The sequence below is a fragment of the Manis pentadactyla genome, chromosome 7 (assembly GCF_030020395.1).
Source record: "Manis pentadactyla isolate mManPen7 chromosome 7, mManPen7.hap1, whole genome shotgun sequence".
In the NCBI taxonomy this organism is placed as follows: Eukaryota; Metazoa; Chordata; class Mammalia; order Pholidota; family Manidae; genus Manis; species Manis pentadactyla.
The window spans coordinates 57,925,552-57,951,763 of record NC_080025.1 but is presented as its reverse complement, the minus strand read 5'-3'; the positions used below and the strand labels follow the sequence as shown (position 1 = coordinate 57,951,763).

General features: G+C 45.5%; 1 protein-coding gene across 8 annotated transcripts in view; it reads right to left on the bottom strand.

Annotated features, from left to right (window-relative positions):
- The window catches only part of ATXN7L1 (ataxin 7 like 1), a 224,426-nt gene that overhangs the window by 121,022 nt on the left and 77,192 nt on the right, over nucleotides 1–26,212 (bottom strand). For 6 of the 8 annotated variants that reach the window (XM_036892387.2, XM_036892386.2, XM_036892398.2 and 3 more), the window contains exon 3: nucleotides 24,999–25,103. The exons of 1 other annotated variant lie outside the window; for it this stretch is intronic. In XM_036892387.2, the coding sequence (XP_036748282.2) occupies nucleotides 24,999–25,103 (105 nt within the window). Of the gene's footprint in view, nucleotides 1–1,870; nucleotides 2,323–24,998; nucleotides 25,104–26,212 lie in introns of those variants that run through there. One more of the 8 variants, XM_036892397.2, reaches the window with a different exon arrangement.

Here is a 26,212-nt window from a genome sequence, read left to right as displayed (position 1 = left end):
CTGACACCAACTAAGAAATGGAAACGAAAATATCTGGTGACCATTTCTTCTAGTCTGTTCTTAACTTTTTTCCTACTGAGTACCTAAGTTTTGTCAGCCAGGTGTGGGGCACAAGGTGGGCAGATGAAGGCTGATACAGCCAGGGGGTTTCATTTGCTCCTCAGGTCTTCCTTCCTCATTGGGAGTTAGCTCTGAGGTGGTAAGTGTGGGGTTCATGTTCAAGCCTGGGCCACTTACTCCCAAGGGCCATGCACAAACAGACTGGCTGGATCAGGGCTTGGCATGGAGGTGGGGCCTGAGGGCTTGGCGTGTGTTATGTGTGTGTGTGTTAGAATGACTTACCCTGTGGGGATGGTTGTGGTAGGAAGTGGGATGTGATCAAAGAGACAGGAAAAGCTCACAGAAATGTGCAGTCACCCTCAGATGGATCTCATGCCCCAGATCCCTGCCTACACACAGCCCTACTGCTACCGGAACACAGGGAGTTAACAACGAAAACAACCCTTGAAGCTGAAACCTAATTATCCATAGCAATTTATTAAATAACCAGGGTTTTCTAGGCCTTATTAAAATAAATGTTTAGTGTATTTTCTTATCCTCTGACGTTCACTTCTTCACTTGTCAGCACCTGCTGGCAGCAGCTGGAGTAATCTCGCCAATTCTGCTGTATGTGCAAATCAATTTGATTTCCCCCCCAGAAGATAAAAATCAGTAAAGTGATTAAGTTAAAATTAAGGCATGTCATTGAGAGCACAGACAACACGAAAAGGCTGGGGAGGACCTGCCCCGAGGTCACCAGTGACTTTCTTCTACCCGAGTTAAATGATTTTTTTTTTTGTCATTCTTCTTGTCTGCCCTAGTGTATATGACACTGTGGGCGATCAACAAGCCTCCTCCTATTTGCTGAAATTCTCTCCTCTTTTGGCTTCCACCATGCCATCCTAATGCCAGGTTCCCCTCCTGACTCTTGTGTTAGCTCCCTAACTGTCCGTCCGTCCATCCGTCCGTCCATCCATCCATCCATCCATCCATCCATCCGTCCATTCATCCATCCATCCATCCATCCTTCCGATAGATGTTTAATGACTTGATATGCCAGACACTGGGGAAATAACCAGACTATATTTATGTCTGATTTTACAGTTAAAAATGCCTTTATATATATTATTTCATTAATTTCTTGCTACAGCCATTGGTACCCCCATTTTATAGACGAGGAAACAGGCTCTGAGAGAATCTGTGGTTTACTTGCAACAGCACAGCCAGCAGGTGGCAGACTGTGAACGTGAATTTGGGGTTTCATACAAGTGAGAATTCATAATGACACTCTCCTACACACTGATCAAGTATAATTTCTTGACTAGTCTCATTGTTCCCAATTACATGTCAGGATCCGGTCAATACATATTTATTGAGACTGTGTCAGGATCTGAGGGATGCAAAGACTGGGTCCCTGCCTTCTTACAGCCTGTGACCTAGTCACAGTGTCTAGCGGAGAGACATTAATCATGTTTACATAATATACATTTGTTTTCAAGGTATGAGGTAGAGCCGACCTAGTTAAAAAAATCAAGGAAGTCTTCCAGGAGGAAGTAAGCCTTAGGATTCACTCTGAAGGATGAGTCAGAGCTTCAGGAAGAGGGGATGGAAGAAAATCATATACAGAGAAGGAAAGCATGTGCATGTGCAAGGGCCCTGTGGTAGGAAGACCCAATGTGCTGAAATTTCGGAGGTCGGCTTGACTGGCATATAGAGAGTGAAGGGGAGCCTCGCACAGGATGTAGTTCAGACTACACAAGACTTTGTAGCCATGATAATGACTTTTACTTTTAGCTTAAGAGCAATGGGAAGTCACAAGTCAAGATAATGATACGATTATCTTTGATTTTTATTCTGACTTCTGTGTGCAGAATAATAGACTGTAGAGGAGCAAGAATGGAAGCAGGGAAAACAGCTGGAAGGCTTTCGTAGTGGTCCAGGAAAGAAGTGATGATAACTTAGACGAGGGTGGTAGTAGGGAAATGGAAAGAAGAATCTCATAGGTGCCCCCTGGTCTGCTCAAGCCCATTTTCTCCTTAAACCCTATCACCAGAGTGTGCTCACGAATTTGCAGTACATGGAAGCCTTCCACACTTCGGGGCTCTGCTGGAATCTCCTCTTCCAGGAAGCCTTCTCCAGACAATGCCGTCCTCCATGACCTTTCAGGAGCTGCATTCGCCTTCTGCACTGTCCACTCTCACACCTGATTCTTGTCTATGGCTTGGCTGTTTTCTGGTCCATTCCTGGAGATGCCTTCGTAACTCTTGTTGTCTTGCTTTCTCCCTTTGGAAAGTAAATGCTTTGTTGGCATTTGCTGAAAGGTATCAACAGGCTCCTTTGGAAATTACATTTGTAAATGATTACTCATGCCAACTGCCTTTTTTTTCCCTAAATTAAACACTGGTTGCTTAAATCTGTCTTCATGATCTTGTTCTATCAAAACGTATGTCCCAATTTTTCTATTATTTCCTCTAAACTCTTTTCCATATTTCTCCTAGTGGGAAGCAGTTTCAGGAAGAATGGAGGGAGGAGGGATGGGGGCAGGAGTGTAATTAAACAGAGGCTGTCTGGCCAGAATTCTTATACCTTTTAATGGGGTATTTGATTAATCCTTTCCACAGGCACCATTATTCATGCCTTGATGGAATCTCATTTTATAGTCCTTAATACATGGACCCAATTTATCCACATCACATTGTATTCTAATACTTGTCATCCAAGTTATTAGCTATCTCCTTCTTAGTGTAAAATCATCAGCAAGTTTGATTAGCTCATTCCCTGGGGATGCCAGGGGAGATAAGAACAGACAGTACAATATGACCACCAATGGTTCTGCATCCTCAAAAGAAGACAGCTATGGGGAATGTTAGTGGAGCTGGGGTGGCCAAAATAAACACCTGCCCCTGTGGGAGGGTCTCTGTGTGGGACCCAGGAGCCTTAGCCACAAAGGGCCAATGACTATTATGTCTAGTGGTACCGGGCCATCACCAAGTGGCTAAATAAATAATAATGGGGCCCCTCCCCTTCCTGCTTCCTAATACTCCCTGCCCCCAAATATCCTTCCTGAGAGGCATAGCCCAGAAGCTCCTCTTTGTTCCAGGACACCACTTCTGCCTTAAATCCCTGGGAGGCCAGACCATCTAGAAGGAGCCGCAGAGCTGCTTCTGGCTCTGTCCCTGGCAGAGCTGGTGGAGCAGCTGGCCCCTTCTTCTTCTTCTATGGAACCAGATCTGAGCCTGGGGACTCACAGGTGGCTTCAGTCCTTTCTAAGCAAGGTGGCCCCTGGACTAAAGAGAGAAGGGGCATGCATGACCCTCTGGGATGGGGGCTGAAAGCCTACAGAGTTTCTGATGCCCCTTCCTCTACCCAACCACCTCTCTTCAGCCCAACCAGGCAAAACTCCCACAGTCCCCAGGGAAGCCTTTTAAAAACCATCATCTTGTCACCAAAGGCTCTTCATTAGCTGTTCTATATTTTTCTGAGCCTGGCAAGAGGAGACTGTAAGGCTCAATCTTGGGCACCCCTCCTCTGGGAGGTGGAGCCTCATTCTCTTCCCAAGTGTGGACTAGACCATGTGTTTCGTTTCCAGTGAACAGAAGTAAGTGGAAAGGACAGTGTATCACTACCAGGACCATCATAAAAGGCATTCTGACTTCCTCTCTCAGGTTGCTGGCTCTGAGAGAAGTTAATTGCTATGTTGAGATCGGCCCCATGGAGAGGCCTAGGGCACTGAGAGTGAGGAACTGAGGCCTCCCACCCACAGCCAGGTGAGGGCCAGCTTGGAAGTGGGTCCTCCAGCCCCGGTCAAGTCTTCAGATGGCAGCAGCTCTGGACGACAGCCACACTGCAACCTCATGAGGGACCCTGAGCCAGAACCACCCAGCTAGGCCACTCCCAGCTCTCTGACCCATAGAAACTGTGCAAGACCATAAATACTCGTTGTTTTAAGTGCTAAATGTTGGGGTTGTTTGTTATGTGGCAACAGGTTACTATTATACTCTCACTACCTCAGAGAAGGCCCTGGTCCCCTCCCTCCCTTCAATTCCCTTTGGACCTCCTTTCTCTGTTCAAAGGGTCTGCTGTCCCTCTGGTACCCTCTACCAACATGTCCTGGCCTCAACTGTATGTCCTCACAGTCTCAAGGACTCATTCCTGAGAAGAAAGGGACGGAGAGGGTGGAGATCCCCATGGTCTGGGTTTGGAATTCTAGCTCCCTGCCTGCCATACAAAGTGACATCTAGAATTAGGAGAATAACTATTGGCAGAGAGCAAGCTGTCTTCCTCAGGCTATGAAACTCCCTCTTGTTTCTAAACCTGGGGATGGGGGTGGGGGTGGGGGTGCATTGGAAGGGGTAATGACTTTAGCCAAGCTGACAGCCAGAAGGAAAAGAGTTTGCAATAACATGTTTCCCTTTTGTATCATATGCTCATCTCCTGTGACCTTTCTTGCTCATCTACGGTTTCTGTAAAAGGTCATGTCTCATTTCAATTTTGCAGTTAAGCCCATCTGACACTAAGTAGGGATTCCAAAACTGGATGGAGATGCAGTCTGGCTTAAATGTTGCAAGGTGCACCACTGTCCTCCATCCCAACTGGCCGTGTCCTGCCTGCCAGCACAGACCACAATCTTGATGGAGGTGATGATCTGATCCTCATGTCTCTCATAATTATATAAGGGACAAAATGTAGTTATTAAAAAAAAATACCCAGGTTGCTTTTCTATCTGGTAAAATCTTACTAATTTTTACAAAATCAATCTCAGTTCTTTGGGGTAAGGATGGACAGTTACAGATGTCCATATTCTGGAAGGCTTGGGAGAGGTAAAAAAAACTAGTGGAGTAACCCCAAAGCAGTGGTTCTCAAAGTACAGCATCAGCATTATGTGGAGGCTTGGTGGAAATGCAAATTCTTGGGCCCAACCCCAGATCCACTGAGTCAGAAAACTCTGGGGGTGGGGCCCAGCAATCTGTGTTTTAATAAGCCCCCCAAACAATTCTGATGCATGGCTCAAAGCTGAGTGGCACTGCTTTAAAGAACTAAACATCTAAATTATTCATCCATTCATAAGACATTGATTGAGTGCCTACTATTTGCCAGACACTCTGGGGCAATGAGAGGAATTATTAGGAACTCCTTCCACAAGGAGTTCAGAGTCCTCCCTCCTTTTGCTTTATGACAAAGCTTGAAAAGGGAGCAGGACTTTGAAGACACTAATCGAAGGAATGAACATCATTCTTGCCATGTAACTCTTTCCAATGGACAGGAGGCACACCAAAACTGATTTTTTACGAGGAATGATCATACTTTCAAAATAGTAACTTTTCTAAAGTAAGTAAATGTGTGGGTTTAATGGATGATGTACAGCTGGCTCAGCCTTTTAAGCTTAAAAAAAAAGATTAGGTAATTTCACCATGAACGAAATGCAGAATTACCTTAAAGATTCATTCAAGTTTGTGCCTCTCCTGTAAAGAGCAAACATACTGTTGTTTCATCGTCTTCAGCAAAGTAGGAGTCTCTCCCCTCTTTTTCTTAAGTCTAAAGTCCTAAGAGTAAGATATATCAGGTGCTCTGGGATATCTCTACATTTGTTAATTCCTGATCCTCCCCTGAGCTTATAAAGCAGAGGTGGCAAACGCACCCAGTCGGTAGATGAAGCACAGAGGCCGGCAGAGGCAGGGAGGGGACCTAGACCCATTTTTAACCTCATGGGAATCATCCTCCTGTGCTGTACTCTCAGCCCCATTCATTTCACTGCTCATTAAAACTGCGGGTGACCCTTGAACAACATGGATTTGAATGGTGAGGGTCCACTTATATGAGGGTTTTTTTCAATAAATATATTGGAAAAACTTTGTGGATTTGCAACAATTTGACAAAATATTTTATTTTCTCTAGTCTACTTTATTGTAAGAATACAGTATATAACATATACAAAATAGATGTTATGTTACTGGTAAGGCTTCCCGGTCAACGGTAGGCTAGTCGTAGTTAAGTTTTTGGGGAGTCAAAAGTTATACTGGGATTTTTGACTAGGAGGGATCAGTATACCTAAACCCCATGTTGTTCAGGGGTCAACTGTATTCATTAATTAGGAACACATAAAGGGAAATACCACTTTCCCCTAACAGATTTCTAGTGTGAAGCCTCTGCTGAAGCTCAATTTGGAGATTTATTTTTAAATGTTAAAGGTCATACTAGATCTCTCCCTTGGTACCATCGATAACGTGGTCACCAGCATTAGTGGCCTGTGCAGTAATCTGGTACATGCTCATCAGGCCCAGCTTTGAGAAGTTGTTCCACATTTGCTCCTTTCTCGGGGTGCCTCACTGATGCTCAAAGACTGTCACTTTACCCAGGCTGATGATTTTCCTGTGGTTAGGGATGAACTTGACTCCATTCGGCCACGCCTGGGCCCTTGTGACTGTGGTTACCCAGTTAATCTGGCAGCTGTGGGGCTGAAGTGTGTGACTGGTGGCCACAGAAGAAACCAAAGCTGTCTGGCTGGACCAGCAACACACTCAGCCCCTTAGCATGGGCACGAGGCCAGCTTTGGCTTAGCCAAGTTCACCCACCACACGGGTCTAGCCTTTATTGCCAGGGGTGTCACAGGTCACCCATGCTTTAGCAACCAAGAGGCATCAGGGGGCCTCTGCTGCTTACTGTGTAACCTGGTGATTTTAGTTACACAACTAAGAAAATCTAAAGTCCACGTGAGCTGTCCAGAAGACCGTATGGGTTATCTTTCAAGCCACATAAAGAGCGTACAACTTGAGGTGAACTGAAATGCATCTGCCTTTGCCATTGGCTCTCTGTAATCAAGGCTTTTTAGAACATCATGTCCAACCCCTATCTATTTCTAATTCAGGGTGCTTGTTGAATTCTGCTGAGACATTGATTTGATTGGTGGCATTCTGTGGAACTACAGACATGAGACATTGAGCTCACAAGTGTATGATTCATTTCAGGATTCTGAAATGAGAAACGCACCTATCAATGGCATGCTGGAGGCTGGGAGATTCTGGGAAAGCATCTCATGCATATAAATGGGACATGCCATGAAAAAATTTGCTTATGGTTACACTCCTGAAGCCAGGGAGCACCCCACTGTGAGCTCCATCCTCTTGGAGTGGCGGCTCCAAGGGGAACCACTGGGATCAGATGATCCTGTGTTTGGACACCCATATGCCGCCTCATTTATCTACCTGTGACAGGGACAGTGCTGGAAGAGAATCAAAAGATGACAAATTGCTTCTGGTTTTAAAGGAGCTGTTCAGGCTGGGTGTACGCCCAGGGGGAACCAGGTTTCATGCCAGGAACCATCACTTCATCCCGTTATAAGGCCACATTTTGGCAACCAGCAACCAGCAGACGATTGCTGTCACCTTTCACCAGTGGATTTAAAGACACTTGCTATGAAAGCCTGAAATCGAGTCTTTCTAAAGACGGGCGCAGCAGAGAACAGACCTGCCCACACACAGCAGTGAGGCAGGAATTAAACAAGAGTTCCAGATGAGAGGGATTTCTCTCGTGTTGAGGCTGACAGATAATGGGAATGATTCTGTAGGATTCCAGAATAGAGATACAATATCAGTAAATGACTTTGGGAGAGACTGACTCATGTGAGATAAGTAGACAAAAATTTCTAGGACCCTGGCCACTGCAATCTGCATTTGAGAATATAGCCAGGTCCAGCCAAGACTGGGTATCATTCAGCTGTGACCCTCTTCCTTCCTTCCAGCGGATGCTTCCTCTCTGGGAATGACCCTGTACTTCATGGTCAACACACTCAGTCCTCTGGAGGTGAACTTTCCTCAACCAACCAACCCAGTCTGTGTTTCTTCTCTGCCATGTGCTGGAATTTTCAAGGCTGGAGAAGTGCCTCACTATGCTTGTGTATATAGATGCCAGGTGCTCTTCTCAGATTTGCACTTGTGTGTACTCGTTTTATCCTCCGGACAACCTCTGAGACAGGTACTACTATTGTTCTCATTTTGTAGATGAGGAAATGGAGAGATCGAGGGATTGGCTGAAGGTCACTAGCTGGGGAGGCGCAGAGCCACAGTCAGGCCCAGAGAGCTTGGCTCCAGCACCTGGCTTGTTCCTAACCCCTCTGCTGCCTCTCTAATACAATCCTCCCTCAAACACAGCAGCTGAACCCCATGTGGGCACTGGGTTGTCCGGGCTTCCTTCTTTCCCCAGACCCAACCCTCTGGAATTCAGTGGATGCTTGGAGCTGGAGCACAGAGCCTGCAATGTGAAAAGACAGAGGCTCATCTCCAAGCCACCTATCTGTTGCTAAATTCAGGCCAGACGTCCAAACGTTTATTTCGTGCTTGCTTCTTTTGAACATTCCACCACATTGCCCTGGACTGCTGTGTAGACGGTCTCTCTGTTCTCCTTCCTTAGACAAGCACCTGCCCACTCCCCACCCCCCACCTCCTGTCTCTGGCAGTGCTCCCGCTGCCAGGGGCTGACGTGCCCTGCATAACCTCATTATACATTTCAGCTAAAAACTCCTATTTTCCACGTGGCAGTGGGGCATATTTATAGCACTGGTTACATACCAAGGCATTTTCAAGTTTATCATTTCTAATAATAACCCTAGGGCATGGCCTCAATGCCCATTCCATAGATGGGCAAAGAGAGGGAGGAGGTCACAGCAAGGTTGTCAAGGAGTCTTAAAATGTCAGGTCTCTTGAGCCACTTATGGACAATTCTCTTTCCAGATTGCTTCCTCTCATTTCCTGTTTAACAAACTTATCTAAGGCCTAGGCATGAGAGATGTTATCAAGATCAAGTTGTATCAGTGTCTGTTCTTCAGCTCTCAGAATACTAACAAGCAACTCTAAGCTCTGGTGGCAGGAACATCAAGGCTTTGCTTTCTGCCAAATCCATTCCTCATTAGTAGGTTTATACGCATGAAACATATATTTGGAGTTTTTGACTTGCACAATTTTCTCATCATCCATTGTAACTAATCCGAATGCTGAGTGGATTTATTCTCATGCAGAACACAACCAGCTGCCTTCAGCATCTGCTGAAATGACCGTAACTTTGCTCTGATGGAATCTTCTGGCCGGGAAATGAAAGAGTAGATCATAACCTACAAGCAGACTGAATAATATCCTTCAGAGTTGGAATTGTAAGACTGTTGTTCAAGTAGTTTTACAGAAAGCTCGGGTCCCATGTGGAGATTTGAGAAAGCTAGAGGATGTGTTTGTTCACATAAGTCTGGAATTAGAAAGTGCAAATGCTGGTAGATTCCTAAAGGTAAATTTGCCTCCAATAGTGAGCACACACTATTTTGCTGCTGCTGTGCATTTTTTTCCAGGGTCTCTGTTCATGGGAAATGCATTGGGGTGGGAGGCGGGAGTCCCAGCTCTGCCCCTATCAGTTGTGACCTTATTAGAAAAAACACTGAACTTTGAGCCTCTAAATCTGGGAAGTTTGCATCTATCAGTCTATGTTACTGTGTTGTTATAAAAATCAAAATGGACAGGTTACTAGACAGTGCTTCATAAATGGCAAGACGCTGTAGAAATCTAAGATACTTCTAAAGATATATGATCGCCCACAAAAGGTGGCAGCCAGAACAGAAGTCTCCCATCTCTGTTTACAAAGGAATCATCCTCTAGAGACCCTACTGGTCAGTGACATTTGGGAGGGTGACTGTGGAGGGTGGTCACAGCATTCAAAAGTAGGCAGAAGTGCACTATTTCACTTGTTCACCATCTTGCTGCCCTTGTCCAACCATGAGTAGTTGCCTCACCATTGATGCAAAGCCTGACGCATGGTGGGCACTCAGGAATGTGAGACTGTAGCCGTCAAACTGCAAAACTGTAGCCATCAGCCGGACTTGTATTTGGAAGTATGGGATGTGCTCTGTGCAATATTAACCAGGACCACACGTGTATTGCAGAATGCTCGTCTGCATCAAGAGCTGACTGGTGCACAGAGAAGGGAAATTATATTTTGGGCCAGTGAAGAGATGGGATCAGTGGGGATTTCCCCTATAAGATCAAAGAATGCCAGTCTCTCTGGTGCAGAAAGTTCGTCTATGGGGAAGATACTGGGGAATTTCTGGCAACCTGAGTCTAGGGTGACCAGCCGAATTGGGCCTAAGGGATTTCCCGTGACACGCTGGTCACTCGACCTGAGTGTCATATTTGAATATCCATTTTGCCTTCTTTCAGCTGGCAGGAAAAAAAGTATCTGTCTAAGGACGCTTGGTGGGAGGCATGTGTGTCCCTGAGTTCCTAAAAAGTGGATCCGTAGAGATTTATAGCCTTGACATTTTTTTCTTTTGCCCCCATTAGCTTCAGTTTCCCTAGCCAGCACCATCTTCTGTATGGAATCCAACAGAGTTACACCCCTTCTATTTTTCCTACATCAGACTATCACCTTTAATATATCTCCCTGATCCCCGGCAGAGGCTTCCTGCCACCAGCTAAATGGCATTTGATGCAAAACTGCAGCCGTCAGCCGGACTTGTACTTGGAAGTATGGGACGTGCTCTGTGCAATATTCACAAGGACCACACATGTACTGCAGAATGCTCGTCTGCATCAAGAGCTGACTGGTGCACAGAGCAGGGAAATTATATTTTGGGCCAGTGAGGAGATGGGGTCAGTGGGGATTTCCCCTTTAAAAACTTACAGCAAAAGCCTGCCTGAGACCATTCAATATTCATAAATGGAAAGCAGAGATGGCGTTTCTGTTCCGCCAAGAGCAATAGCTATTTATCATGGCAAATGACTGAAATAGTTGTACGTACAATGCTTTACTCAGTGCTGTAAATTATGGTATACAGAAGATTAAACTTAAGCCTAATGCTACCCTTGAGCTTCAACAGCTGAGTCCTATAAATGGATACCCGTTAAGAGGACAGAATCTTTTTCCTGGTTACTATTTAAAAGCGTATCTCTATTAAAAACTTGTCTTAAACGTAAATTACCAGGAAGCCAGGCAGGCTCTTCCTCAGGGTGCTGACTTACAGAGTCACATCTAAATGACACGGTGACAGGCCTGAGACTTGAAACCTGTGCTGTGCTGACCTCCAGAGGGACAGCAGAGGAGCAGGAATGGAGGCGAGAGGGACTTCACAGAGCACTGAATGAACTCTCAGTTGGAGCTCTGGGCCCGAAAGGGTGTGAGGGGAGCTGTGTCAGGCCTTAAGGACCGGGGAATTAAAATGATCCTGAACACCAAACCACTTCAAAGAGAGTATCACTTCTGGTATCTGCTGTTCTGGGAAGTATCAAGGAACCTTGACCTATAGCTGAAGCTGCAATTTTCCTAGCTAAATTGTATTTTCCAAACACTTGCTCCTCAAATTGTGATCAATGGACCAAAAGCACCAGCATTACCTGGGAGCATGTTAGAAATACAGACCTACTGAATCCAAATCTGTATTTTAGCAAGAAACTCCCAGGGGATTCATGTGCAGATTAAAGTTTGGGAACTAAGGCATAAGTAAGCAGGTGTCAGCAGGAAGGAGCCCCTTGCTTTTCTTGCTGGAAATCATCACACAGGACACATAGGATTTATGGCGAAAGGTCCTAGAAGTAGACCATAGGATTCTGAGTTCTCTTTTGTCCAATCCTACTTCATAACATTTTCAGGAACTTGAGAGATTTATAAAAGCTGGGTATGAATGTATCACTCTGAAATTGAGAGATAACCAAAAGCAACTCAATGAATTGGCAAAAAGTTCATGCTTTATACATTCATCAGGATGCCTCTAGTCCCACTGTGAGTCACCGTAAGGCTGAGAATGCCTGGTGATGTTTAGGGCCAGAATTTCAATTCTTTGTTGTAATTACTAGTTGACTTCAAGTGGGAAAAGTATGGAAAGGTCTTTATGTTGTTCGAGATGATAGAGATCCCAAATAACTGTAGTCTTATTAGAAAACAGTTATTGTTCAGTATGCATTGTTAAAAACTTAATGGTAATCATTAAATAAACAGATTTATATATAGAGATTTTGAAATAAAAATAAAATCTATTGTGGCCAAGTTAGCAGAAAGAAAAACGGGAAGAGGGTTAAGAAAACTTTGCTAATCCAGTGGAAGGCAGGAAAGGAGAACAAAGAAGCAAATAAAAAGCAAGGTAAACCAAAACACTAATTAAAGATAAAAATAAGCCCAGATATATAAAACAATAGCAATAAATGTAAATGGACAAAACTCACTTATTAAAAGACACTATCAGATTGAACTTTCTAAAAAACCATCTATATACTGCTTACAAGAGAGACACCTAAAACCAAATGACATGGAAAAGTTGAAAATAAAAGATTGGAAAGAGATAAGGCAAATACATATTGACCAAAAGAAAACTGGGTAGCATTGTTAATCAGATCAAATAGGACCTACAGCGAACACATTAACAGGGATGAAGACTCCACCACTAAAATGATATGGGCCATAAACTTAGATGCTACCAACAGCACAGCCTCGAATTTTAAAATCAGAAGCTGTCAGAGTTCCAGGAGAGACTGAACATACGGCCATCATAGAAGACTTGAAACTGCGTTCTCAGAAATTACAGACCAAACAGACAAAAATGATAAGGATATACAAGATTTGAATCACACAATAAGCCATAAATATATGGAACTCTGCACACAAAAGAGAGATTAAACACATTTTCTAATCACATATGGCACATTTAAAAAAACAATTACATGCTAACTAGTCACAAAGGAAATGTCAGTTATAAAATGGGTAACTTGTAACTAACATTCTCCGACCAGCATAAATTAAATTAAAAATAAAAAATAAAACAATGGCAAGGCTTCCCTCATCACCCTTTATATTTGGAAACTAAAACCACACTCCTAAATTACCACTTGGCAGTGGTGTGATTTTTTTCTATGTGTGGCCTAGTTGCTATGGGACCAGGTTAATTTATATGACATTTGTTGGGGTATCACCAGAAACAGGAAGCTCCCCAAGCCATTACAGCTTCATTATTTTGTACTTTGAACTAAATTCTAAACCAAAGGGAAGGTGAAGTACCTGGCTCCCAGAAGAAAAGGAGGGATGTGCATGGGTTAATTATGACCCAGTGGTACAGCACTAGAAGATGCTATTGGTTCATTCCCCAGACTGTACCTGGCTCTGCCACACTTATACCCATCTTTTTCTGCTCCCTATTGCTAGCTGGAGGAAGGGATTGTCCTGGAAGTGCTTTTGGCACCTGGGAAAAGGTGCTATTCAGTTGACATGGCATCTTAGTTAATAGCATCCTGGAATCAAATACTGTAGCTAACAGTATTTGTACAAGACCTTCTGTCTGCTCTTGACAAGATCAAGCACTTCTGAAAAATGATCAGAGAATGCTGCATAGGAGACACACGGAAAATATAGGTCCATGTGTCCCGGGCGTAGAGAGCACTTTTCCCAAGAAATATCCCAAAATGCAACCAAAACTGACACATGGTCCTTCCCCTGGACTGTGTGGCCAGCCCAATACTATTTCAGTGACAGCCAAATAATGAAATGAATATTAAGAAGAAAAACACCAAACCACGAATAAAGGATGGGATGCAGGATCATGGTGATAGTGATCAAATGGCACTGATGACAGGTCTGCGAGTAATGCGGGGGAGGGAGGCAACAACATAAGATAAAGGAGGGGAGCGCAGCGCTTCTGCCTGTGCTGTGGGTACTGACCGTGGTGCTCAAAACAGCCTGGTGCTTTCCTGGCTCCCAAGCTCTCAGGGACACCCCCTTCTGCTCTGGGCCAGTCTCCCAGTCCCTCTCAGCAAACATCACCATCTACACACCTCCCTCAGAGTAGCTGCGGCAAAGGTTTGTTGTAGGGTGCAGGGTCACAGGTGACAAGAATATGACAGGGCAGCTAAGCAAAAGGCAAAATAATTTTAAAAGAGCTTCTGCCCAGGCCCTGTCTCCTTAAAGGCTCTGGCAACTTGCTTTAGACTTGGAGATGGTGCCACCATTGGGTTGACCTGCCAGATCTACAGTGATGCGGGCCATTGAGTTAGGGGGTGAGTCGCGGCCGGTGTCGGTGTGACCTTACTAACGTGGACAGGTGCCAGCACTTGTTTAAGAGGGTTATGTACGGGGTGGGGATGGCTCCTTAGAAGAGCAGGAAGCCACGCCACAAAGCCACACTTGTCCTAGAAAAACACCTCTGGAGAACGCTCAGGATTTGGAAGAAATCATTCCTGGGGGAGAAAAGCATCTACGATGCTAATAAGCAAACAGATAACAGAGTTAGTCCGAGACCAAACCTTAGAAAGACACCTATAGTTCCGGTTTTGTACAGCAAAGGTGCCGGCTGCTTTCTTTGGGAAAAAGTTATGATTCATTCCATGTGAAGTGAGGTTCATCACAGTGAAATTGTTCACTTCCTCTTTCATCATTTATTCCCCTAGTTTACATTTTCCCCTGGACCTATTTATTTCCCATGTGTCTCCTATGCAGCAGTCCCCCCATTGGCACTCACTTTTCAGAAGGGCCTGGCCCTGTTCGAGAGCACGGGAAAAGACCCCCAGACGTGGTTAACTACGGTCCCGCCTCGACTCCAGGATGCCACCAACTGTAAGATGCCACATCAGTTTAACAGCACCTTTTTCCAGGGGACAGAAAAGTAACTGTACACATGGTAGGAGGAAGCATTCTGTACAAACTTTACAAACAACAGGCCTGGAACTTTCTTGAGTGATCTGTAGCGTCCCTGCAGTGAGTCTACACATGGGGTCGGCATATGTGACACTTGAGGAGGTGACACTCAGTGACCCCAGGCAAAGTCCTAGGAATCAGCTCCTTGAGTCAATACATTGAATGAAATACTCCAGAGGCCCTTCCAAAAGGAAAGCTGTGACAGCCGCGGTGCACCTCAGGCAGAGCTGGGTTCTGGCATCAGGGTGTGTGGGGAAAACCATGTACACACAGTTTTGGGGATACTGTGCTCTCCATGGCTAGTTTCTCTCCAAGGTTGGAAAAGACCTTTGTTTCTCTGCTCCAGCACCAGATGAAGGACTGGACCTGTGTCTGGGGCCACATTATTAAAAACAAAAGTGTATTATCATTATTATTATTACTACTACCCAGGGCATGTGTTGAATTCAGATAAATCAGGAGTGATGAGAAGCCAAAGTGAGACAGATGCGTTTTTGGTTTTCACTCCCAGACCTCTAAGCAGTTCATCGTGCCCCTGGCTGCTGTGAAGCTGCAGAGGGAATCTGTCCACCCAAACGCTAGCTCTCAGAGTCCCGAGTCACTGCTCCAGGAAGGAACGCTGCTTGGGAAATGCTGCTCTACTCACTGTGCAGGATGGGGAGAATTCCAAAATGACCTTTTGAGTCAGTGCTGGCAACATTCTTTCCTTGAATTTAAATAAAGCAATGACTGTTCCCCTAATTTTCCTCAGCTGATACAGCTCTGAGGAATGGAATGGAACAGCCTGTACAGTGAGGACAAGCTGGTGATGAGTCAGAAGCCAGGGGTCATGCTGCAGCGACAGCCCTCCGGAGATCAGCTGTGGTCAGGGATCAAAGCAGCAGCCCCCGAGCGCTCGGCGAGGAGGACGCTTCCCCTGCAGCAGCCTCTCTGACTTATCTAACAGAGCCAGTCATTCTTGTTCAAGGAGCAGTACCTTCTACATGAATGTGCTTGCTTCCATGTGGCATTTGGCTTATTCACAACTGGCAGGCCCATTTTCCTTCCTTCCTTGCTTCCCTCCTCCTATCTTCTGAGATTCAGCTTTAAAGAACTATACCGAGCACCAGCAGTGTGATCCAGCACTCACCATGCTAACTCAGAATATAATGGTGAGCTTGATGGCGGGACACTTGGCCCCTGGAAACTCCTGTGTGGGCGTGTCTGTGTGCACATGCGCATGGTGGAATGGGTAAGTAAACGAGCATGTGCAATGGCCATCATAGGTGCTAATGTGGCCAAAGAGGGTGCCAGGAACACGAGAATTGGGACCGGAGGAGTCCTTTCTTCTGCCTGTGTCAAGTCATGGACTTGTGCTCCATGTTGGGACTCAGGGATACACAGGCTCAGCATCTAGTGTTGCAGGTGGCTCTGCTGCACGGTGATCAGTGGCATAGGATGCAGGGATGCAGGTGGCAGACGGACCAGCTGATAGTTTGGTTGGGCAGCAGCTAAGCTCAGCACAAATGTGGATAAAACGCTTATGGTGTTGCCGGTCTAAAGAGAGGACTATCAGTGATGTAAAAATGAAGTCACCTGCACTTGGAAAAAATCCCAAGACACGATTACAAGGGCTATTATCAAGATCAGCAATGGCCTTTGGTGGCAAATTTAGTGACTGCTTCTCTTTTCCTTTCACTCAACCTCTTGACATTTGACTGGGTCTATGAAACACTTTCTTTTCTTGGCTCCCATGTTGTCATCCTCTGCTGATATTCCTGCCAGGTCACTGGCCATTTCCCTTCCAACTAACCCTAAGTGTTGACCCCAACCTTTCAAATTCAAGCCTCAGCAAATCCTGTCAACTATATTTCTAAAGCAGATCTCAAGTTTATCCTTTTCTGTCCATCTGTACAGCCATGCATTAGTCCCCGCTAGGTCTCCCAGGTACCATGCAGCCAGAGCGAGCATCTAAAAACATAAACTGGATCATGTCTCTCCTTCACTTAGGGTCTTCTCACCACACCCTGAACAAACCCAAACTCCAGACTGGCGTAAAAGGCTCTGCAGTCCTGCTCGCCCACCTCTCAGAAGCCCCCAAACACACCTCGCCTGCTGTGCTCTGTGCTAAGACACTCTTGTGCCAGCTCTTACTGGCTTGATCACATTTTTGTTTACATTAATTGACCTGCCAGAATGTAAGCTTCAAGAAAGCCATGGCCTTGTCTGTCTTGTTCGCCACTGCACCTGCAGCACCAGGACAATGCCTGACATGTACTATGGACTCAACAAATATTTTTCAAATAAATGAATGAATAAAAGCCATGTGACTCTTAAGAAGGGGATCCAAGAGATTCAGCCTTTAAGAAACTGCCTTTGATGAGATTATAAGCAGAAGGTCTTTTACAAATTAGAGATAAATTTAATAATAATCCTAAGGTTATGAAGACCCTATTAATCGACCTCTAAACTTCAGCTGAACCATTATATCCACTTGTTTATAACATTTCTATTTAATTCACAAAAACATGCAAAAAAGGGAATTTCTCTGAATTGAGAGGAAATCACCTCTACTATTTATGGGCCTTATGGATCTGCTCATTTGTTGGAGATAAGCAAGAAATTACAGGAAGAATGGATAGTGGTACATACTCCACAGCTTCTATAAGCTTCCTTTTTACTTTTTTATATTTAGAGGTCTATTCAAATGCTGTGGCTAAGGCTCTGAACATATCCACTATAATAGCTGACTTATTTCTCCCTTCCTTTCAAAATTACACCCAAATTGTTTACCTGTGCTTATGAGCAGACAGGTGTATTTTAGGTGTAAGATCAGTGGTGTAAATTAGGAAGGTAAGAAAGCAGAGCTCAGCTGCTCCCAGACACTGGTCATTTAGTTTCCAGCATCTTAAAGGGGACAACAATGAACTTTCTGTCCCAGAAGCACTATTGTGGTGCTGCAGGGAGTTCGAAACCCGAAACATTCAACCAATACGGTGGTTAAAGTGATCTGAATCAGACATAAGTTGGAATCCTGGTTCTGCCATTTCCATAGGCCTGGTCTTGAACAAATTTCTTAAATCCTTTGGATCTCCCTTTCCTGGGGTGTGAGACCCAATTGCCACCTTATGGTGGCACATAGACACATGACACACAAAAAGCTTAGCACATGTAAGTGTTTAATAAATATATTAGCTTTATTGTTACTGTTGATATTGTTATTTTTGTCTTGCATTAGCAGAGGACAAAGAAAAGCCAGGGTTTAGGATCAGATCAACTTGCTATGTCTAGGCCCAGCATTATTTCTGTTTTGAGCAGTAGCAAATCCAAAATATAACACATTGAAGTAGAGAAAATGTAGTCCTACTTTAATGTAGATTCTCTCAGTTGTGATGCTTGATTTATGGTATAAATTAGTCAGTCCATCATTTCTTTCCTTGGTGATCTCCTTAGGATCTATTAGAGGGATTTCCTTAGGATCTATTCTATGATCCACACTTTACTGGGGACAATGAGAAGGTGGAAGAAGAAGAATCAATAGCAGACATTGTTTCTCATCATAAGGAGCCTAAAAGACATATCAATCCAGGAGTTAATTCTGAATCAGGGATACATCCATCAAATTAAAGTTAAAAAAGAGTCCTAACAAAATAAAGTTTGCAGAGTCACATGCTCTTGCTTAGTCTTATTAATACTGTGAGACTTGATAAGGAGTATGTTCTATGAAACCAATTTCCTTTAATTATTTTATACTTCTCATGTAAATAACCCAGTTTCATAGACAACTAACGATAACAACAACAGAAATTTAATCTCAGCAAACAAATCCAGTGTAATTGACCAAAACCTAAGCCCTGAGCTGTGGCAATCAACGCCTGCAGAAAGGAAGTCCACCGGATAATTAGCTGGTGTGATACCTGGGAAGCCCAGGGGGCACTGACATGGGAGGCCCTGACTTCTCCAGGGCTCAGAAGCACAAATGGTTTGTTTCCTCCTCAAACAGAGGTCACCTGCAGGTAGACAAAATAAAAAGGACAATTGCAGGAAACCTGGAACCTCATTAATGAGGCTCCCATGTGTAGAAGTGCCGGGCTACGTTGCCCTCGGTACCCAGTCATCGGCATCTGGATGTGCATATCAGGCATAGAGGTGCCAGCCTCCAGGAGTGAGTTGCTGTCACTCATTTATTTTGCTGCTCAGCCTCTCTGCTTTAGCTCACAGTTCATTAAATTCTACTGCATCACCATCAACATGCAAAACAGCTACTTGAAGGGCATTCAAAAATATAATCAGAAAAGGAATAAAAAGCCCTCTTTGAGAAAGAAGGAAAAAAATTAATCCTCTCCTGTCTATTGAATGACAAGAGGTTCTTTGGTCCTAATACACTTTTTCAAAATGGCAGTGACATCCAAGGATTCTGTCTGTCTGATGGATGGGGTGGGGGCTGCGTGGTTCTCTGCTTGGAGGGCGAGCACCAAATGTGGCTAAAAAATTCTGAAGGATCTGTGTATATGGATGTGTTATTTCTTCTGCATTTTTTTTTTAATTTCCCAGTGGGAAAGACTGTAGCTTGTGGACTTCTGTGAGATAGCTTGTTTTACGCTTTGCTTATGACTGTGATGGTGAAATTTTCCTGATGACTAGCTCTGCAGAAGCTGAAACTGTAAACTTTCTACATGCAGCTATGTGTGACTTCTGGGCTTAGTGTCTATGTGCACACACACTCATTTTAATGTGGAGAAAAACTTAAATACAGAAAAGCACAGAATATGATATGACAAACAGGGTTTTTATATTTTACAGCAGTGGTTTTCAACTGGGGGTGGTTGTGTCCCCTAGGGGACATTAGCAATGCCTGGAGACAGTTTGGGTTGTCATGACTGGGGATGGGGGCTGCTCCTGGCATCTAGTGGATAGAGGCCAAGCAAGTTGTTCAGTGTTGTACCATGTGCAGGATGTCCCCATAACAGAATTATCAGCCCCAAATATTAATAGTGCTGCTGTTGAGATAACCTGCTTTTCAATAGTCCATTATGTAAATACATTAGGAGAAAAGGCCAGAAAAAAAAATCATACTCCTTTCATTTGGGCAAATCCTACACTTCATAAATGGTCAACCCAATCACAAAACTACAACTTGGAGCACCCTATTGTTTTTCTCTTTAATTACAATCTTACAAGTTGATTAAAAATATGCAACTACTAAAAGGAATAAAAATATTTTGTCCATTGTAGGCACCATGCATCTCCTTGTTTTGAGTTTTATACATGCCTGTGCACACAGACAGGACCCCCCTACGTGCATGTATGCACGCATGCACACACACATACACACAAGGTTCTTTTTGGAAAAATGGCAACAATATTCTCTGTGGACTGAGGGTGGAACCACTGTGGCACTGACACAACATCATCATCCCACTCTTCATTAATCACAAGTGAAAGAAAGCCCTTTGGACAATATTTCGTTGTAAATTTCTATAGCTTATCTCTTGATTAATGGTAGCTTGGCCTTATTTCTTTTTTTTAAAGCAAACTTTATTCCACTACTGTATTAAGTACTTTCTATACTGAGTTCCTTTAATCATCACAACAACCTTATGGGCTAAACTGTTATCTCCATTTTAATAATAAAGAAATTGAAGCACAGAGAGGCAAAGCAACTTGCCCAAGGTCACACAGCTAATAAGTAGTACAGCTGGAAGTTGAATCCAAGCAGACTGATCCCAGAGAGGTTATTCCCAGGCATGAGGCTCTCACATCATGTCAGTGCATCAAGCTACAACTTGGGCTGGACAGCTGTAAGGGATAGAGATGCCTGCTGAGGTCAGGACGCCTGAGGTCAGGCTTTGTTTAAATAGCATCTACAGGGCCTTTACATAAATTCAGGAAACAGACACAAGGGAGCCAACACACAGGTGGGGCGGCACAGGAGCTGGCTCCCAGAGAGCCTCCCCACATCAAGCAGAGGGTCTCTAAGCACAACTGCTTTTTACATCTGGGACACCAGCTTGGAGCACAAAGTCAGAGAGACAGAAATGTGACTAGTCCTGGGAGTGATCCTTATATGGAGAGGTGGCCAAAGCTGGGGGACCTGGGCAGGGACCTCAGAGAGACACCGGGAGCTTCATGGAGTTTCCAAATGAGTGGAAACTGGGGCTAATGTGAATGTAAACCATATTTATAAAGCCAGATCCTCAGGACTCCTGGCAGTGTAATCATCCAGGCTGACAATTCTTGCCTCCAAGAGTGTGGGAAGCTGAAGATGAATCACAGGCCAAAGTCCACAGGCTGACCTCAGCGTGCACATCCCCTGAGACAGGACAAGCACGGAGACAGGAAGCACTTGGCTGAATTGGTTTTCCCATTTTTCATAAGAAACACTCAACTTAATAAAAAATAGCCACACTTTATTGACAATAATAGCTACCCTTTCTCTATTTCCTTACCAAGTGCCAGGAAACTCTATTTATCTCAGTTCTTCAGAGTAACTCTGTAAGGCCGGAACTATCACCTTCATCTGAAAGGTCGTATAATTAGCCCAAAGTTACCAAGCTAGTAAATGTTAGTTGCAGTTCTAATATGGGTCTGTTTGACTCCAAAATTCATGATTTTTCCACTGTTTTCAATTTTTCACACTACCATCAACCTCCAATGACTCCACAACCAACCACCTAAATGTGGGCACGTGCATACAGACACATACATGCTTGCATACAGTTTTCTCAATTTAACTTGGACACTCAGGACACAGATCTTGCTGCAGTGCACCCATCTCCCTGCATGAGCTCGATTCATAAAATCCAGGAGCCGAGTCATGGGTTGAGAATGAGCAAGCTTCCAAGAGAACACAGAGTCCAGGCCCCTGTCACTTGTAAAGGTGACTAGTCCAGGGCTGGGTGGAGGCTGAGCTGGGATTTGGTCCCAGGCATGCTGGTCCCTAGGCAGGGTCCCTTCCACTACACCACAGGGCTGGTGATCAAGAATTCATTTCTGGGCGCTGGGAATACAGAGCTGAAAAGGCACATTCCTGGTCCAGAAAGGATCCCACAAGCTGGCAGATGTGCTGAGACAGTCCACAGGTAACTGAAACACATGGCAGACAGTGGGAAGTGGCCCAGGAGAACAGAGTTCTACAGATGTTAAGAGGATGAATCACGTCCAGCTGGGGACACTGGGGAATGAGGCCATGGGGAGAAGGGGGAGGAAATGAACGCTCTGGTGTATTTGCAGGAAGGCACATCACACCAGTCATTTCACACCAACAGCCCTATGAGACAGGCAGAGCACATTTTACAGACAAGGTGGACAGACAGGAGGTGACCTACCCAAGGTCACAGTTAATGGGGGAGTCATGCGAATGAATGGCTTTGTCTGCCTCCAAAGCCTCTATTCTCTCCATTAGAGCAAACTTCCAGTGTCGCCATGAAGCCCTGGCAGCTTGGGGGCTCAGGAGCCGGCCAGGTAGGTGAGGCTCGAGCCCCCACCCAAAGTTGCACCTCAGAGGCTCTGCTTTGCATATGTATTTATAGACTGGGGTTCTGCATGAGATTCCATTTGTAAAAAAGCTCTGCTATTAATAAAATCGAGTCTGAAGCCCTCTAGTACCAGGTGCTATCTGGCAAGTGACTGGGTCAGGCCCTGGGCGTTGGGCAGGGCGGGGAGGGCATGTGGGCCCTGTATGGCAGTGAGGGACAGTGGCTGAGCAAGCCTGCTAAGAGTGATGCTGCCTGCATTCACAGCCAGGCTCCCTGCCTGCCCACTGTGAGGCCTTGGGCAAGGTACCCCCAAGTCTTGGCCTCCTCACCTTCAAAACGGGGGTGGGACTGGTACCTACTTTGTAGGGCTGTTAAGACGATTACATGCTCCAAGATACGGAGAGCACACAGCACGATACCTGGCACTTAGCACAATGGCATTCTCATTCACTTGTTGAGAATAGCAAAGCTCATTAGAGGAGATAAAATGGCAGAAACAGGAGTATCATGAAAGTATAGGAAGAATCTTAGGGACACTAAGAACTTGTCACTGCCCCTGAGGAGCTGCTGTGATCCTGAGCTCTGCCTTGCATTCTCCTGGCCTTGATTAACATGGGTGTGAATGAATGGGACGTACACCTGAAAGACGAGGGAGGTCCAGGTAACTCAAGGAACCATGGCTGTGACTCCATTGCTACTTGTGGCTGGTTCAGCAAGAAGCTCGGTGGAGTCTGGCTTCAAGTGATGATGTCAGTAACCCCAAGCCCCCAAACTAATTTACTGCCACTGCTCAGACAGATGGCCACAAAACCCTTGGCTCTCCCCGTAAGCTCGACTTGGCTTTTACAACCAAAAGGCCTAGGACAGAGGGAGGCAGTGTATCAGCCCAGCCCAGACCTGCAGGCCTGCTTCGCTGGCTAGATGGGGCCTTGCCTGGGGCAGAATTCTGCAGGGCACAGTGGGGGTCCCTTTCTGGTGCTTTCCATCAAAGACTGTTGGTGAATTAAGTTCCCAGTGAAGGGTTCCATGGCTTATGGGATTTTCATCTGTCCCGTTTGCAGCTGCACCCCAGTGCAGAGCAGCCACACATCCCTGTGAACGAGTGAGTGACGATGACATGCAGGGGCATGTCTAGCCCCTGCATCCTCCCAAGACAAGAAGAAGCAACTGGGTACAGAGCCTCCGTGGACGTTCACTCAACGACTAGCTGTGTGGGATCTTCTCGCCACTGCCCTGCTGTGACTCCCCCACCTGTCACCTCAGCTGGTAGCACCGCCACTGGGCCTGACAATTTCTCTTCAGAAAGGTCTGACCTCTTCTCCCTTTCCAGCGGAAGGGAGGGTCACTTGCTGCAGAGCACCGAGCAAGAAGGTCAGCCTGCGCCAAGCACACGTCTTGCTACTTTCATGCCCACTCTGCCAGAAACAAAGACGTTAGGGCTAGAAACACGCATGCAAGTCACTCATCATGGAAGAGATGAGGAGAGCAAAGCCCTGAGACATGAAGCAAGTAGCCCAAGGTCACGGAGCCGGCTGCGGGGAGGGGCAGGCTGCAACACAGCTCTTTGCATGGCACTTCCAAGGGGCCTCTGTCTGCCTCATGCAGGTCAGGAAGTCTTGGAAAGTGTCCCTGAACCATGCATCCTCCTTCTATACCTTATACATACAAAATAAACCTATAGTATATATACAGATACAGATTTTATATATGTATGTGATATGTATATACCATACACATGTATGTATACATGTACATATATAAAAACTACTCTATAGTCCCAAGTACATTTACTGAGGAGCTCAGATAAGCTCAATTCCCCTTATTTTATACCGAGCTATTACAGAATAGAGATAACTGAAGAGATGGAGGAAAGTCAGAAATGCTGAGTGTGAGAAAGGGGAGACATGTAATTTGTAAAAAGATTTTCCATATTCTAATTGCTTTGACTTTTTTTTTTCAGGCGCATTATTTAATGTGCTTTGAAATTTTTAACAGAAAAGGAGAGCATTCCAATTTTTATGTTTATCAGAAGGGAGTATGGCTTAAATAAAAAGATTGGGCAATACTGTGTTGGAACTCATAGCACAGGACAGCTTTAGAAATTGTCTGGTCCAGCTCCCTGTTTAAAGATAAGGACATTTCCACCCAGAGAGGTTAAGTAACTGCCGGTCTAAGGTCAACTGCTGTTTATTTGCTCCCAAGGGGAGCGGCCATGTGGACTTTATCTGTTGCATGTCTATGGCCCCGTACCAAAGGGAGCCCAGGGTTTGTGGTTGACCCACTGAAGGGAATTTACTGCACCAAGGATGTAAAGACACAGAGGGAAAGCAGGCTCCCCAACACACCTGGATGTTTTTTAACAAGGAGGATTCTTGGAGAAGGAGAAATTGAATCTGAGGCTTTAGCCACAAGCCTCGGGGTAGCTCCCCAGCAGCCCCCACACACTGGGTACCCTTGGCTCCAGCCCCTCCTTCGTGTAAACCCTGGGGAGACTCCATCTAGCCCTCTTTTTGGGGGTCAGGCTACAGGATCAATTCCTCAAGCCATCGCTGTCCCTTCCCTTCGTCACCTATGGAGGCCACTGAAAAGTTGGACGGACGGCTCCAGTCTAGTGCCACCTCCCAATTCAAGCCACGTTCTGTCATGTGTTCTGACAGGACTGAGCATTTCAGTAGAAGGGCTACAGCTCCTGAAATAGTTATCCTGTGAGCAGATGCAGAGCCCAGGAAGAGTTTACCCACAGCCTTGGGCTAAGACAGACACAGGGCCAGATCCTGCCGGGCAGCCCCAGAGGAGGCGCCTGTCCTCTGAGCAGCGGCTGCAAATGTGCTCACGGTGCAGGAGTCCACTTACCGCAGTGCGACTGGAAGACCTGGGGCTTGACGACCTGATTACAGGCACTGCACACGACGAGACAGAAGTCGTCATGTGCTGGGTAGTGGCCAAATAAGTGCATATCTGTGGGGGAAATGAAAACAGGATTTTTTTGAAAAAGCAATTAAGTCTCAGAAGGTGTACAGTGTCCTCTTGGAATTTCCTCAAGGACAGCTTTTGAAATGAGACAGGTGGAGAGGCAATTATCTCCACTAAAGGGAACACGGTTTGTCCTACCACAGCTCCCAGTTTTCAGAGACACAACTGCCTCAAAGGATCCCTCCTCACTGCACCCTTGGAAATGGGACTGTGATCACCAGTGTTGGGGGGCTGCCCTGAGCCATCAGCTGGGACACAGTGAGGCTCTAGTTATTTTAGGATGGGGGGCTCCCCAAACCCACTCTGACGTAAGCAGAGGGGTCTCTTTGGTGAGTGGGAGGGTGGAGGGGCCTGGGGTAGACAGAGAAGTCATCCTGGCTCACCAGCTGCCTGTGCAACCCCAGGGCAAAGGGAAGCCTTAGGCCGAGTGACGTGTTGGCTGCCGACATTATCCATTATTCATTTGGCTAGTATTTGCCAAGTGCCTTATGGGTCAGGAGAACCAGTGACCAATGAGGACCCTGCTCTCCTGGAGCTTATGGTGGCAGAAGAGAGAAACATTAAAGAGCAGCCACACAGCCATCATTTGGTTGTGCCTGTGGTATGTGCTATGGAGATGCACAGCGCCCCATGAGTGGTGGACTTAACCTTGTCTGAGGCACTGAAGAGGCTTCCCTCAGGAGGGGGTGTCTGAACTGAGACCTCAGGATGAGGGGGGCTTGGACAGACAAGGCCTAGGGTTGGGGAGGAAAGTACCAGGTCTGCCAAGGTAGGCAGTTCTGTGTGTTGGAGGAAACCTGTGGCTGGAACAGAAGAGCGAGGGGAGAACCCAGAAGCTGTAAGCCTTGTGGACCAGGGATTTTGAACCTGATTTTAAGAACAATGGGAAGCTACTGAAGGTTTCTAAGCAGAGAAGTGACACGATCAGACATAACACTGTTAAAAAGATTAGTTATGCAGCCTAAGAAACATGAATGCATGTGACCACACAAAAACTATACATGCATGTTCACAGCAGCATTGCTTATAGTAGACAAAAAGTGGACACCCTGATATCCATCTACTGGTGAATGGATGAACAAATTTTGGTAAAA